This window comes from Aythya fuligula, chromosome Z (genome assembly GCF_009819795.1).
Source record: "Aythya fuligula isolate bAytFul2 chromosome Z, bAytFul2.pri, whole genome shotgun sequence".
NCBI lineage: Eukaryota > Metazoa > Chordata > Aves > Anseriformes > Anatidae > Aythya > Aythya fuligula.
The window spans coordinates 3,145,236-3,161,536 of record NC_045593.1 but is presented as its reverse complement, the minus strand read 5'-3'; the positions used below and the strand labels follow the sequence as shown (position 1 = coordinate 3,161,536).

The following is a 16,301-nucleotide window of genomic DNA, read 5'->3' as shown; positions in this document are numbered from 1 at the left end:
AGAGGACTGTTTACAATCATATTGCTGTCATTGTACTTCAACTTTATTTGTATAAATCACATTTTAATTTTTTTTCACAATACCAGTTTAAATAATTACAATATCTAGACATAATTGGTGAAAATTATGCCCATCTTCACAGCTGTGCTGCACTGTTCTGTGTTGGATACACATAGATCTATATATACCAGCTATACATAGAGATGTCTCAACCCTCTCCAAACTTTTTTCCCTTGAAGCATGAGATCTTTTATGTGAATTACAAATCTCTATTTACATCCTACATGTATTTCTGACCTCTGTGTATCTCATCTTCCTTGTGGTTTAAAAGTCACTGGTGTTTCTTTTTTTATTATTTTTCTTCTAACATTTTAACTCATTTGAATCATTTTTAAACATTTTTTTTTTCCTAACATTTCCACTTGTCCAGTTTTAGAGACAAAACAAGAAGCAAAATAGACATGACAAATGAAATGCTCATAGATGACTCGTTTAGCGAGTAGTGACTGAAATGTACAAAAAAGACAGAGTCCATAGGAAGAGAGTAAAATCCTTATTAGATTAACTGGTTAATATTGGGTGGAGAAAAGGGGAAAGAACAAAAACCAAAAATTGTTGAATGCTCAGTCTTCCAGGTAACAACTTGACAGGTTTTTCTTTCTTCTTTATTTTTTTTTTCCCAGTGATATCAATTGGGTAGTAAAAGGTATTACTCACTCTATAAACGTTTGTTGAATATTGCAGCATGTAGCAAAGCTTCATCCTTAATACAGTGGATATCTGTCATTATTCAAAAGTAAACAATTCATATTTATTTCATAAATATATTTAGCTGCATTTTCATGTGCTGATTATACACTTCCAGTTCTCAGCACAAAGAAAGATAAGTTTCAATGAGCTGGTAACACCTATTAATATTTAATTTCTCCCTTTCACATTCTCTAAAATAACATTTTTTATTTTTTTTTTTTCTGATCATGAAAGTTTCCAAAATGTGACATTTTGAACCATGACTGAGGGTAAACAGGAGGGGGACCAGTCCTACTCTCCAGGCCTGATGTAAAATGAGGCTACAAAGCCCATAGGACATCACCTAGTGCTGCCTCTTATCCAAAACTCTCTTTATCAGTGCTTTTAGCAGTAGTACATTATTGAGAAATACTGGCCACCACTTCAGTTCAGATCCAGTCCAGCCCTTAGGCACACGTGGTTCCCACTGGGTCAGGAAGGATTGAGCTACTGACTCAAAGCCAAGTGTGAGCATCAATACCTGCTGCCCCAAGTGTCTCCTCAAGGCACAGCCAGGTCCTCATAAGTCTTCAAGTCAGAAAACATTGAAACTCTGAACAATGAACGGTGAAGGCTTAACGCAAGCCTCCTTTGCAGAAGAAGGAATTAAAACAGCTCACATTCTCAGCTCAAATATATGAGTTTTAGGTCCTTGAGGATCTAAAAACCTCAGAGAATTTCTTGGGCCTGTTAACTCTACCTGTGCTCACACAGATGCTCTCAAAAGCACACCAGGCAGAGAAGCCTAGTGCAGGCTGCTGCTTTGTGTGCACAGACTGTCTTATTTTTGTTTGAAGGGAACTGTTCTGTACTTCTTTGTGCCCGTGGTCTTCTCCTCTGACCTGCCATGAACACAAGCTGTCCAAACCTCCTCGGGTGATCTCATTAACTCTGCCCCAGATGAGGACAGACCGGTGGGTCAAGGAAACTCATGAAAGACTAATGGATTGGGGCTGACCTGCAACTTGATCAGCTGAACTTCTCTCATTTGTAAGTATAATAAATATTGTTCTCATTCTGTAAAGGCGAGGCTACCCTCTGCATGCACAAACACACGGGCATGTTACACGACCAATCTGCCTTCACAGGACTCCAGTTGGTCCTTCCAGCGTGACCTCCCAGGCATTACCTCTTAGGATGCATGTATTCAGGGTGCAAAATCTCATAGGCACCATATAGCAACCCAAAATCAGGCCAGAACTGACACAACCACCAACCTTCTAGTTCAACACTCATTCTTGTCACAGTGAGGAATAAAACTTGTGTCTGCATGCATAAAACCATGGGGATTAAGCCCTAGATACAGCACAGCTACCCCTAATCTGGACTTGCAATCCATTTTTTTGGACACAATATTAATAATAATTAAAAACAGTAAGTGACCAATTCTTGGCAATTTTAAGTATGGTAAAAATCAAATGTAACACAACCCCGTTGGATGCTCCCATTCTCAAGGTGTGGGTATACAATGCGCTGTGACTGCCCTGCTGCTCAGAACTGTGCTGCAAAACACATCAGTTTAAATACCCTCCTTTATTACTAAACTAAATAAGATTAAACTTTACACAGAAAAAAAAAAAAAAGTGCTATTATCAGCTAAAGGAATGGAGCAGTTTTACAGTTTGAGGTCGCATGCATGCAGTTCTGTTCTACTGTAAATAAAATGTCTTGAAATAGTTTCACATGAGCTGCCATCCCATGAACATTTTTAACCCATCACGTCCAATCTTAAATAAATTTAGACTGCTGATGGCCAAGGAGCCAACTGGAAAGCAGTCCTTGGCTCTGAAACTCATTTGCAACAGACAAGTTGGCAAGACTTCACCAAAATTTGACAGGTCAGTATAAATTACAATTGCATGGAAATCTGAATTACTTTTCAGGTATTTGTGTTATTTTGCATGGTTTTAAGGGCCAGATGAGAAAAAGACCCTTTGCAAATGAATGTTTCTGCTTTCTCTTGATAAACAGACTGTTGTTACCCCAGAAAGAAGATGGCTCATGTATAACTAACACATCACCTGACCCTACTTAATCTCAGCTTCTTTTAAGAATGATGAAAAAATAAAGCCTTTGTACTGGGTCTGGCTGGGATGTTAACCTTCCCTGCAGCAGCCCACACAGTGCTGTGCTCTGCACTTGTAGCTAGAACAGCAGTGTTATCACACCAGGGTTGTGTGTGCTACTGAGCAGTGCTGGCACAGCATCAGGACTCTCTCAAACCCTCCTAGGGGGTGGGCAAAAAGTGAGAAGAGAAACATCACCAGGGCAGCTGACCTAAACCAACCAAAAGGATATTCCATACCATGTGGTGTCACACTCAGCAATAAAAGGTGGAAACAGGAGGAAGAGGGGAGGGGTGGGCTGTCATGAAAACATCGGTCCTCCTCCCAAACACCGGCTACGTGCGTTGAGGCCCTGCTTCAAGGACGTGCTCAAGCATCGCTTATTTGTGGGAAGTAAAGAGTAATTTCTTTCCTCTGCACTTCCACATAGCCTTTATTTGTTTTGTTCTTTCCCTTTCTCCCTTTCCTTTTTTTTCCCCTTAAGCTAAATTGTTCAGTTAATAATAATCTTTCAGTAATATTTTTGTTTCCTTTATTTAAATTATCCTTATCTCAACCCATGAGTTGTTCTTTATTTTATTTCTTCCCCTCCTCATCTAGGGAGGGGAAGTGTTTAGCTGCCAAGCATGGTAAAACTACCAAAGCCTTGTAGAAATATTCCAGTATTACATATCTTGAAACACCCAGGCTCAGACTGGAGCTGCAGAGCAGCCCTGGGGCTGCAAACCACCAGGGAAAGAGTAGCGAGGCCCAACCAAAGCAGCCTCACCATGGGGTGTGGGACATAACTGTCCTTCCAAGGAACAGCACAAGTGATTCTTGTCTGCTCTGCAGGTATCAGACAGCAGGCTGGGAATAGGCTCCCAAATTTCCTTTGCTTTTGCATCTCCACTGGGTCAGTAGTTCTTATTAGTGCTGCTACAAGCTATTATTAATGCTCTCCTCCCCCATCACTTAGGCAGGACATCAGACACCCTTGGAGAGATCCAACACCTGCAACGCTCAAATAAAACCCAAAACCCACCAGATTAAATCAGTTTTGAGCCAGTCCCTTGCATTAAGGCTAAGCCACAGACATACAAACCCAAGGTTTCATAAACACAAGTGAAGCAGCATAAGGCTGAACAATAGTCCTTCCTTGTAATTAATACCTGTAATGTAAATTAATCCAGGCTGCCAATAGCAGCTGCTGGGTAAATAAGAATCTGTGACACCATCACTATCAAAGCACGATGGGCATATGATGCCATGGATGTGAATACAGGGAACAGAGAATCATTCAGGCAGGAGCACTTAAAATGTAACCTGTTCTCCTTGAAAAATGTGTGGCATTCAATGGGGAACCTAACAGGAGTCATTTTATCCAGTTAAGCAAATGCAATCATTCAGCTGTCTGCAATCACTAAGTCTTCCTGCCTTCTGGGTTTTTTTTGTTTGTTTGTTTTTTGTTGTTGTTGCTGTTGTTGTTGTTTGCTTTTTTTTGTGTGTGTTTTTTGTTTGTTTGTTTGTTTGTTTTTTGTCAACTTTTTCATTTATATGTTGACAATTTCTAGAGTACATATTCTTTTCTGTCTTTTTAATAATGCCATTATTTTTTTACTTTAAATTAACCTCTTCAAAAGCTCATAGCCCTACAGGGATTCCCCAGCTGGACTGCGCTCTGTACCAAGAAAGAGACCAAATCTCCCCATGGCTTTAGGCTTTGGTCCAAACACCAACAATCCCCTTCAAATACAAAGCCTCTGCAGAACTTCAACAAAACAAAAACTTGACAAAATAAATCACTCTACTTTTCACCAATCCACATCCCACACACATCACAGAAATCATGCACGTCCCAGCAGTGACCTTCAAGAAAGGAAAAATAAATCCTCACAACAAAGATGTGAAAGTTCTTCTCCAGCAGAAGATCAAAAGCTGAAGATGTTGAAGGAGAAGGGACCTGGACAAAACTCATTTGGTTACCTCCAAAACATAATGGACTGTGGCAGCAAATGGAGCATGAAAGCAAACACAGGACTAAGGTCTTTAACATCAGTGCCCAGATGGTTTACAAAGAAAAACTAAAGAAAAAAGGGAAGCAATGACTGAAGATCCATGACTAGAAAGAAGAGTACAGCAGTAAAAGCTGCTAATGGGAACACAGACTTGAGAGGGAGAGACCCATCTTTCTCTACAGGCACATAAAATCACCAAACTACATAATTATTCATTTGTCTAGTAGAAAATATGAATACTCAAAGAGTAAACACAACCGTTCAATTCATTTGAAATAAAAATAACAAAATAGGGCAAATTACTTGTATGTATGAAGAAAATCATATCACAATCTCATTTCAGATCTTTATGAATTCAGAAGGAGCCAAATGAATTCAGATGAATTTACATTTGCAGCTGACAGTTCACCTCAGCAGCCTGGGAATGTTTATCCTTCATTAATTATGGTTCAAGGGGAACTGCAACCTGAGATAGCTGAGCTAACCCTCTCCTCTTACAGCTTCAGACCTGCCGCCTGGAAGGCGTCCAACCCTTCACCCGTGCCTCTGGCCTCAGCCCAGCTCCCTGCATTTATGGGGGCAGCTGCAGAGCTCCTAGGCTGTGGCACTCAAAAGTGGCATTTTCTATCTGATAAAGGTGACAAGAACAGATGCATTTCTGACAAATGCCTGCTTGAATCTCCTCTTTCACACCCTTAAGGCCAGGGACAATCTCCCTTGTATATTTCCTGGACATCCAGGGCCAAGCACAGCATTAACAGCTGATCTATAACCCAAAACCACTCCTCCAGAAGAGCATGTGCTTTTCTGCAGCTGAAGTGCAAAGTCTCTCCAGCAGTTTCATTGTAGCTGCACTGATTTTTACCAGCTGAAGGTTTAGCCCACCAATCTTTCCCTGCTGAGAGACAGGTGTTGAACAGGATGGAGGAAATCACAGGCATTCATTTGAATCAGCTCTCCCAGGCAGGAGCAATAATAAGTTCAGAGAAATTGTTGTGTCATTTAAAGATCTATTAAGATTGAGTAGTTGACTTCCTCCTCGAGGGAACCTCTCTTTAATTGTGTCTTGCTTTGACTCATCCACTACCTTCTCCAGATCCCTCCTTCCCCACCCAGTGCAAGTATGCTGAGCTCTTCTTTTTAATAAACTGAGAAGATAAAAGAGCAGTGAAACACTGTGGTGCTCTCAGTCCCACAGCCACTGGGTGGGTGGGGTTTTGGCAGAGCATCTCCAGACATTATCTCATCCCCCGATGGCATCCACCCTGGAGAGGTCTGCATCTGTAAAATACTTCCACATACATTTCTTGTCAATGTACATTATTTGTGTATGATAAATATAATGCAGCCTTTCATACATTTCTCTTCAACACACCGAAACTGTTTTAGGAGATCCCATCTGAGCAAGGAGAAATCATTTAACAATTCTGGGACAAACAGCATCACAGTATATTGTTTGACTGTTAACTTCAGCAGGATATCAATAAGATAACAATGCTTTGCCCTTCCAGAGCATCCATCAATACTTAAAGCACTCTATTAGGACTTCCAATAACCTGCTTTACCCTCTAAAACACTGCTAAGTGGTCATATCAACAATGGCAGTGCAACTCAAAAAGACGTGATACTAACAAAAACACAAGCTTTCCCTCCTTTTTTTTTTTTTTTTTTTTTTTTTTTTTAAACACACTTTTCCCTTACTTCAGACTTATGGCTAATGGTGGGTGCACTTCACTTTCCATGCCCGAAATTAAACTCCCATAAAGAAGTGGTGCACTGGTGAGGTGAACAGAGGAATACAACTTGGTTTCCTCGTTAACACTAGCAGACAAACTGCTGACCACCTGAGGCTGGTTTGCTGGCTCCACTTTCACATCTTGCTCGCCTCCCCACTCACGTTACATGCGCTGTACATCACCACATGGCCTACACACTGATATCAATTTGGGAGTACATGTCTGGTTTGCAAGCTGTTCTGGCTCCGTTTCAACATCATTAGCTTAAAACCACTCTGAAAAATAGGCACTGGTTCAATATGGATATCATACACATTCAGTAAAGCGGTGTAGGATTGCAGTCAGAGGGTTGGCTTGTTTGTGGAAATTTCTGGCAGGTCCTCACCAGGACCTGGAAACACTGAACCTCAGGCATAGGATGTATCCACAGTGCCTCTTCTGATAACACTCACCGTGCCGGCTACCTCTTCTGGGGTGGGATGCCACGCATCCCTTTGCAGATATTTAATCTAATTTAAAGCAGTCATCATGTATTATCCTCCTGCATTCAACCAACAAGTGGAGCTTCTCCAAACAGTGATTTATCCTACCCTGAGGTGTCAGGTGTAATGCTGGAAGAAGGAATTACCCTCTGGAGGCATCTTGCATCTTCCTATTTCCCTCTCCACTGACTGTAACGAAAACTTAAATTAGCTTAGGCCACACAATTACTTTTTGTATGGCTGAAGCAATCTGAAAGCAACCTTGTCCTTTCTGACAAGGCACTGGGAAGCCAAGCCCATTGGAAAGCACTTACTTTTGGGTACATCCATGGGATTCAGGCTGCCTATGAGGTCCCTGACATACAGCCCGTCCCCATCCTCCTTGCTCAGCCAGTTGTTGCAGGGGAAGTAAAACCGGAGGTGAGGTCTGTTCATGTCAGTCACAATCACACGGTCCAGGAACCAGCCTGCGTTCAGTCCGGTGTTATCGTGCTCAATCCTGGAGGAACAGCAACCCACATGTGAGGGCCCGGATTTGATATTTTGGTTCAGGGTGGCCACCAGAACTATAATTTGGGGGAATATTTAATATTAGACAAGGCTAGGGTGACTGTACACAAAATGCCTTCTTACACCAGGCTATTGAAAGTGTTTCACAGGATTATGGGCTTCTATGGGGTATTCTGCAAATAACAACCTTCCCTATGTATTTGTGTGAAGATGCCAGGTATGCTACTATCTGCTAAGGAATGCACACATATGCACACCTGCATGTTCATTCAGCATATGCATTTATTCACCTTCTACTGCATTTCAAAAATATATGTGACTCTACCCCCTACCCTGGATCTTTTCTTTTTTCTTTGCTTTACCACCTCTTCCAGTCTTACCAGCTTTCTTTGCACTCCTTCCTGATTTTTAATTTTATATAGGTCAGTCAGATGGTGGTTAAACATAATAATTATCATTTACATTACACTAATTCAGCAGAATGGAACAACAAACCCAATTTAACTCCATCAGAACATAAAAACAGCCTTAAATCCTTTCCTCTGTGATTGCGTATGACAGGAATACAGTTCTTGATGGGGAGCGTGGATAGTTATAAGCAATACCGTAGGTGATTTCATGCTTCAGTTCAAATCTTAGGCAGTAAACAAGCTTTTACCACCCCTTAACTTCACCTTGATGGGAGCGTGTTAACAAATAATGAATAAAACATGGCAAGACTAAAACCCCTGCAGCCTGTCATTCGATTAGCACCTCACAGAGCACGTCGTCTGGTGGCAGTGTTATGCGGTTACCTTATTTTCTTTATTTGTCCAACATTGTTGGTTTTCACTCGGAACACATCTGTTTTGCTCCTCTCAAAGGCTGTGCTGCTCCTGTAATAAACATGCAACAAAAGCTGTGGTAAGAAAATTACCTTGCCAGCCAGCCCGCTTTGGGGTTTCAGGACCAAGTGTCATTTCTAACAGTGGGCAGACCTAATTTTCAATGTCCTCTTTGCCATAGTATGTTTCAGATAGCTCTACATGCTGGCGTTTAACAGACCTTTTCCTTCTCGAACTCTAAGCATCCTCTCAGAAGCTGAGACCAGAGCTTTGGGGGAAATGCAATGCTGGCCCAAGTAGATGCAAGCCTTGGATCACATTCCATATCGCCTCCAAGAGTAAAACATAACAGACGTTTTCAAAATCCTCAGCTAAATCCCTGTACAGGTAAGAGCTGGGGGAGACTGTAAGCCTTTGCTGCTGGCAAGTGGCTTTCAGAGATGTCTGAAAATAATTTTTGGTGAAAATATATCAAGGCAGCACTAAGGAGGCCAAAAATATTTTAAGAGCTCCGACTCTAAGAGCTCCAAGTCTTTTTGGTAATACCTCATTTGTGGTTGCTCAATTCCACCAACCCACTCATCAGCTACTAAAACACAAAGGCAATAGCAGAAACAAAGGTATGTTTCCAGCTGCTGCCCTCGGGGGTGGCTGTAAAGTGCTCATTTGGAGAGGTCGAGCAGGAGCTTCATTTCACCCTTATCAACCAGCCCTTGTTGGCTGAACCAGGTGGAAGACTGGTGGATCTAGACTCATGCACACCCACATTAATTGCTTCACTGCCCTCAGTATGCCTCTCATCTCTGTTTCCCACTCCCAGAGGTGTACTTTCCTGATAGCCTAGTCCCTGGGCACTGAGCAGATCCACTCTGGGTGATAGAAAAAGGACTCCATGGTTTGAAGGTGCTCCACAGCCCAAAGGTGCTCCCTGCAGGCCTGCCCAGAGCTCAGCCAGAGACAAAAGCATCCGCCTGCCCCAAGGGTTTCTTCCCACTCCCATCTCCCAGTGCTTTTGTAATAGTCAGTGAAACTTCCTTTGCAGCTTTCTCCTGCAGATTGTATCCCATTCAAAGCCAAATGTCTGTAGGACAGGGACCCATTCCATTATTATTTTTTTTTGTGAAGTGTGCAATTACTATTTCACAGGTGCAAGCAGAAGGCAAAATGAAGTACATTGGCCTAGGTCAAAAGATGTAGAATTTAATTCCCTGTTCTGTCTTCAGCCTTTGGCTAGCACCTCCATCATTTGCAGATCATACTTTCCACTGTGAATAATATCAAGGCAAAACCCGCCCTTGCTCTCAAGATACAGCCTCTCCCACCTGTGCTCCCTGACCAGCCATGATTTCACCTGGATGCTAATCCTAGAGTCATTAAGGCTGGAAAAGGCCTCCAGGATCATCTGGTCCAACCACCGCCCTACCACCAATGTCACCCACTAAACCATGTCCCTAAGCATCATGTCCAACCTTCCCTTGAACACCCCCAGGGACAGCGACGCCACCACCTCCCTGGGCAACAAGTCCTAAGCATTGCTGAAGATGATTAAACACAGCAAAATCCAGAAGTCATATTAAAAGGAACAAGAAACTGCCGTGCTTCAGCAGCATAAAACCGCAGTGACAAGCAGCTTGTACTTGGGAAGTTAATGAATATTAATAACCCAAGCAACGGGCTTTGGTTTTGCTCAGCACTCTTCTCCACATCATTACAGGATGTGCACATGCCTTTGTTTAAAGGTTATTTCACGTGTTCTCCTTCTCCATCCTGCTGTCCTGGGCACTGTGCTAGGACCATCGCTGCTACATGAAAAGGCTAAACTGGTTAACCTTGCCTCGCAGACAAGAGGCGATTAAATCCATCCCAGCTTCCCCCAGCCTGGCTGTCAGAGGGAAAACAGCCAGCAAGCGCGAGGCAATTAGTTTGCCAGGCTTGAGCAAACGCCGCAATGACAGTGGCTTCTCAACGGAGATCGATGCGGCGCTGCAGACAGCATATGGAGCTGTGGAGATGGCTCAGAAGTAGTAAGTGGGACTAATTAGCCCAAAGCTCACCACGCGCCAGTCCTGGCGGCTGCTGGTCTAATGGAGGAAAGGTGGAGCACAGCCCCACAGCGCCCAGCAGAAAGATGCTCCAGGAGATGCTTCTTGAGACAAATTCCTACTGTCAAGGGGTAGGAAGAGTCTGAGCTGCTTAAGAGTGAATGGCTTATACCGAAATTTATCCAAACAGAGAAAGGAGAAAGAGAGATTTCAGCTGGGCCATGTCAGAGGCTGGTCCATGCTGGGCTGAGAAATACACAGCCTGATTGCCATGAGGAACTTGTTATGCCAAACAATGCAGCACATGGGGTAGCATAGCTCTGGTGACAAATAAAGCTGAGAAAAATCTGACTTGGAAATGGTAGCTCTAAATCCCCAGTGTTCAGGCTTCACTGGGTTCAAACCCAGGTCTTGGGCATGGATTGCCATAATCAAAGGCTTTATCTGGATCTTGGAAGAATTTCATTCTAACTTTTGGATGGGAATTCAGGCCAGGGTGACTTCAGAAATATGTTTAAATCATTGTGTTTTTTTTTTTATTTTACATATTTAATTGACTTTAGCAGCTCTATTTTTATTTTTATTTTTTAATTATCTGCTGTAGTGTTTTACCCATATGCAATGTAAAAAACATCTAAGGAAGCTCACTAGATATTAGTGCATGAAATGTTCGGTATATTTGGTATCTGAAGCCATTTTCAGATTAATTTGGTTGAATGACTGCCTGCAGGTTGCATTCAGTACTCACAGCACTGTAAATGTACAAACAAGGATTTAGAGCACTCTGTCCCCTGCCTGGGCAATTCACAGTGCTAAAACGCACCACAAGACCTGGTGCATGCTCAGGCGTGGTATTTATAAATCTCTGCATGGATCTCCTCTGTAGACCATCAGTGCAGAGGACACAGCCAGTGCCATGAGAGTTTCATTGCTACTTGGTGTGCTGACAAAGAGAAACTACTATTTGTAGAAAATAATCTTCACCTCTGACCAGCTAACAAAACTCTTTCCAGAGGTGGCCTCAGAGGAACAGAGGAAAAACCTGAGTACTGATCATAGCAGAGGCATAAAAATAAAAACCAGAACCTTTAGCAGCAACACAGCAACCTGAACCAACAGCACCAAACCACTGCATTAATGACAATTTACATTGCCTCCATGCTCAGTGTTTTAGCTGATGACACTCTGTACACACAGAACTGCCTGCAAAAGCCCATGGAGACCATGGAGGCACAGAAGCACAAAGTGTTCTACCATGGATGTTTGTTCAAACAAAATTGTAAAGAAGCTTCATTAAAACACGGGGAAGAGCCAGCTCCCAAAAGCATCTCCCCATGGGTCTGTCTGCTCCTGCCACCAATGTTCAGAAGCAGCAGCAGGGAGCAGAGCACCAGGGGAAGATCTCAGAAAGTCACTCAGGGAAAATCATCCTACAGCATGCCACTTACTAGGGAAACATTCTGTTTGGTTTACCTGTACTCTCACAAGAGGAATGCTGCTCATATACTAGAGGTGGGCAACAAAGTTTTTACATATACAGGTGGCAGGACTGAGTAATCTCCAGTTCTTGCTGGTTTTCCTGGCCCAGAACAACAGACAGCTTTGCTCATCCTCATTCTATATATCTTGTAGGCTGGGCATCTCTGGGTTATCAGGCTCCAATGGAGAGGGCAGCTTGCCAGAAGATGTAAGATAGTGGGAAAACGCCTACAATGCATTCACCTTATTCTTCTATTTCTCCCTATGCAACCACTATCAATCACTGCTAGAGAGAGGACACTGCCTGGATGGACTTACAGACAGCCTCACTGAAGAAAAACACATGTTCAAGGCATATTTACCCTTAACGCAAAGCTCCAATAGCAGCATCATTAACCTCCTTCTTGGAGTGAGTGAATACTCCAGAGAGTTTGGACTGCAAATATTTTGCCAAGACTGTTGCCACGAAGCTGACAACATCAGTCAGCGAGCGGCTGGAAATACCGCATAAGGCAGCATGCATCTAAAAATACTCCAGATGGAAAAGAAACCAGCCGAAAAGAACAGTGACAGCAAATGTCTCCATACAGAGGACATGATTTTCCTTTTTTTTTTTTTTTTTTTTTTTTTTTTTACTACAAATAACCTGACCAGCAGAAGAAATTCTGCTTAAAGAAGCACAGAAGAACTACCAAATAATGAAAAAACAGTCCCACCTGAAGAGATTTAATTGAATGAGATAGATTACTATGGAACACTGATGACACCCAGGAACCAAACACCAGCCCAACACCATGGGAGCCCACTTCTGAGCTTACCCTGAAACTTTGCAAAGTGCCATAGGGCACATTGAAATGGCCCTTGTTTTATCCATAAGCATCCACATAACAGATTTCAACAGCCTTAATAACACTCATTGAATAGCTCCTTCACTTTACATCACAAGGAGCAACAATTAATTTAATGTCAGTTTTTCATGTTCAGTGGCATGATTTGCAGAGAAAACAAAAGTTGTATTTAATTTAGATAATCTCAGCTATACGGTGTGTCTTTGTTATCTATACATTGTCTGTTATAGACAAACTGTATACAAAGCAATCTATAATGTTGCAAAGCCCACTCAGCATTTCCAAATATTAAAGTACATTTTGATTTACATCTACTTCAGCAGATTTGGGGGCAAATTTTTCTCTGCTGAAAATTTCTATCTCATTCCCCTGGGGAAATATTCTGCAAAATTTTATTAAGAACAAGCTTAGACATTCCTAAGGCTGAGATTAATGTCTTCTATATGAAAACATTCTTTCAGTTTCTATTGAGAACCAAACTCGCTGTGTGTTGGGGTAGGGACAGGATTTTGCACAGGACAAAAAGGTTGGGTTTGTTCCAGGAACACATCTTACACTCATCTCATGGAGAAAACCAGACAGGTTTTACAGTAGTTGATGTTGACACTTGACCAACAGGGAACTGATCAAGCAGCTGAACTCCCTGAAACATCTGAGTAAATTCCTGTTCCTCCCTGTAAGTCCTGACCTGGCTGTAGCTGGTACCATGAATGTTACTTGCATTGTTGCACATGGATTATATCTATACGTACACCAATCACAGAATCACAGAATTTCTAGGTTGGAAGAGACCTCAAGGTCATCGAGTCCAACCTCTACCTAACGCTAACAATCCCCACTAAACCATATCCCTAAGCTCTACATCTAAACGTCTTTTAAAGACTTCCAGGGATGGTGACTCCACCGCTTCCCTGGGCAGCCTGTTCCAATGCCTCACAACCCTTTCAGTAAAGAAGTTCTTCCTAACATCTAACCTAAAACTCCCCTGGCTCAACTTTAGCCCATTCCCCCTCGTTCTGTCACCAGGCACGTGGGAGAACAGGCCAACCCCCACCTCGCTACAGCCTCCCTTGAGGTACCTATAGAGAGCGATAAGGTCGCCCCTGAGCCTCCGCTGAACAAGCCCAGCTCCCTCAGCCGCTCCTCGTAGGACTTGTTCTCCAGGCCCCTCACCAGCTTCGTCGCCCTTCTCTGCACCCACTCAAGCACCTCCATGTCCTTCTTGTAGCGAGGGGCCCAAAACTGAACACAGTACTCGAGGTGCGGCCTCACCAGAGCTGAGTGCAGGGGGACAATCACCTCCCTAGCCCTGCTGGTCACACTGTTTCTGATACAAGCTAGGATGCCGTTGGCCTTTTTGGCCACCTGAGCACACTGCTGGCTCATATTCAGCCGACTATCCACCATCACTCCCAGGTCCTTCTCTGCCTGGCAGCTCTCCAACCACTCATCTCTCAGCCTGTAGCTCTGCTTGGGGTTATTGTGCCCCAGGTGCAGGACCCGACACTTGGCCTTGTTGAACTTCATGCAGTTGACCTCAGCCCATCGGTGCAGCCTATCCAGATCCTCCTGCAGAGCTTTCCTACCCTCAAGCAGATCGACACACGCACCTAGCTTGGTGTCATCTGCAAACTTACTGAGGGTGCACTCGATGCCCTCGTCCAGATCATCGATGAAGATATTAAAGAGGACCGGCCCCAGCACCGAGCCCTGGGGGACGCCACTAGTGACTGGCCTCCAACTGGACTTGGCTCCATTCACCACGCCTCTTTGGGCCCGGCTATCCAGCCAGTTTCTAACCCAACGAAGCGTGCGCCAGTCCAAGCCTAGGGCAGCCAGTTTCTTGAGGAGAATGCTGTGGGAGACTGTGTCAAAAGCCTTGCTGAAGTCAAGGTAGACCACATCCACAGCCTTTCCCTCATCCACCCAGCGCGTCACTTTGTCATAGGAGGAGATCAGGTTTGTCAAGCAGGATCTGCCTTTCATAAACCCATGCTGACTGGGCCTGATCGCCTGCTTGCCCTGCAAGTGCTGCGTGATGACTCTCAAGAGGATCTGCTCCATGAGCTTCCCCGGCACTGAGGTCAACCTGACAGGCCTGTAGTTTCCCGGGTCTGCCCTCCTCAATCCTACAGGCTCTAATCTTCAGAATGTTGAACATCACTAAACATCCTCTCAGGTGGCTTTGTTGATGAAATACATGCTCTATCTAGGCTAGAGGCAGTGTGAATGGGTGGGAGAGTGAACAAATTTCCCTCTTGGTGTCTTTTTCAGAAGCAAATTCAGACTCCAAAGTGCGCTGTCAGGTCACTCTGCCCCAGATCATTAAGTCTTCACAGTGCGGTGTTAAGTGCTGCAGATTTGTACCAGCATAAATTAGAGGGAGGTTAGATACATACATAGCTTTAACACAGAAAACATCCTGTGCTATTAAAAGTATTGCAACTCATTTCTGAAGTGCTTCTGCAGCTATGCAAGAAGTATTCCTCCACTGCTCTTGTGGTTCATAGGAAACCTCTTCTTTTGCTTTCTAGCTGAGCAGCCCTTTCCATGCCAACTTTCTAATACTTTCCAACTTACTGTTTGTATTATTGAGAGTATTTGTTCATTTATTCCAGAGCTGTTAAACAACTAAATCAGATCTTCTGCAACGTGGTACAGCTCAGTAGCAGCAGGGCCACACAGATGAACATGCTCTTAAGTCTGCCACGTAGATACTCTGCAATTCATCTGTACTTACTGGCATTGGGAACTGGAAAAGCTCTGTACAGTAACTCAAGACTCGGTGGAAGGGATGGCTAGTTTAAGGTATTCAGCATGGGAAATAAAAATAAATAAATAAATAAATCTACTATACAGCTATACAGCTCTCAGATTCAGTGGCACTGCAAGAAGCCAGCTGTCACTTAGCATTTATTTCATCTTTCTTTCAGAGTGCCAGAGCTACTAAATCTTTTTTTTTTTTTTTTTTTTTTAAGGTGGCAGGGGATCATGAGTATTTATCACAGTTGCTACATGCACAAAGTGTAAACCTGTCACTGAAAAGTGAATTCCTTTATATTAAACACACATAAATTTGCTGCTGAACACTGTGACTGGCTAAGTTTCATAATCAGTCCTATCCATTCTTAACCCCGAAGTGGTAGAGAGTACACAAGCAAGAGAAAATAAAATGCTGGGGAGGATCAGCACTGCTGGTTGGTGTTGTGTTGGACCACAGAGAAGCAGCTCATAGCCGCAGGAGTGGCCACAGAGGATTCTGAAATGCCACCAAGCAATGCACATACAGCTGCCTTGGTGTCCACTCATGCTGGTGATGGAGCTCATGAAAAGAAGCCTATGTTCAACAATACTTTTAGCCTCTGGCTGAACTGTAACTGATGCAGGATGGCAGGTGGGAATCTGGAGAGCTCTGTGAGCTGGGTTTTTTGCTGAGTGCAGCTGGGACCAGTTCCCAGCCACCACCTCAGGCACCAATGGAGACCACTCACAGAGATGGTGCCATCCCCAACTCAGAGAGAGCAAATA

The 16,301-nt window shown here is 43.5% G+C and overlaps 1 protein-coding gene across 1 annotated transcript in view; it reads right to left on the bottom strand.

Moving 5' to 3' along the window:
* Positions 1 to 16,301, bottom strand: part of LOXHD1 (lipoxygenase homology domains 1) — a 140,290-nt gene that overhangs the window by 106,626 nt on the left and 17,363 nt on the right. Inside the window, exons 4-5 of the mRNA XM_032205982.1 lie at positions 8,375 to 8,455; positions 7,385 to 7,569 (exon numbers count right to left, since the gene is read on the bottom strand). Coding sequence (XP_032061873.1) covers positions 7,385 to 7,569; positions 8,375 to 8,455 — 266 coding nt within the window. The remainder of the gene's footprint in view (positions 1 to 7,384; positions 7,570 to 8,374; positions 8,456 to 16,301) is intronic.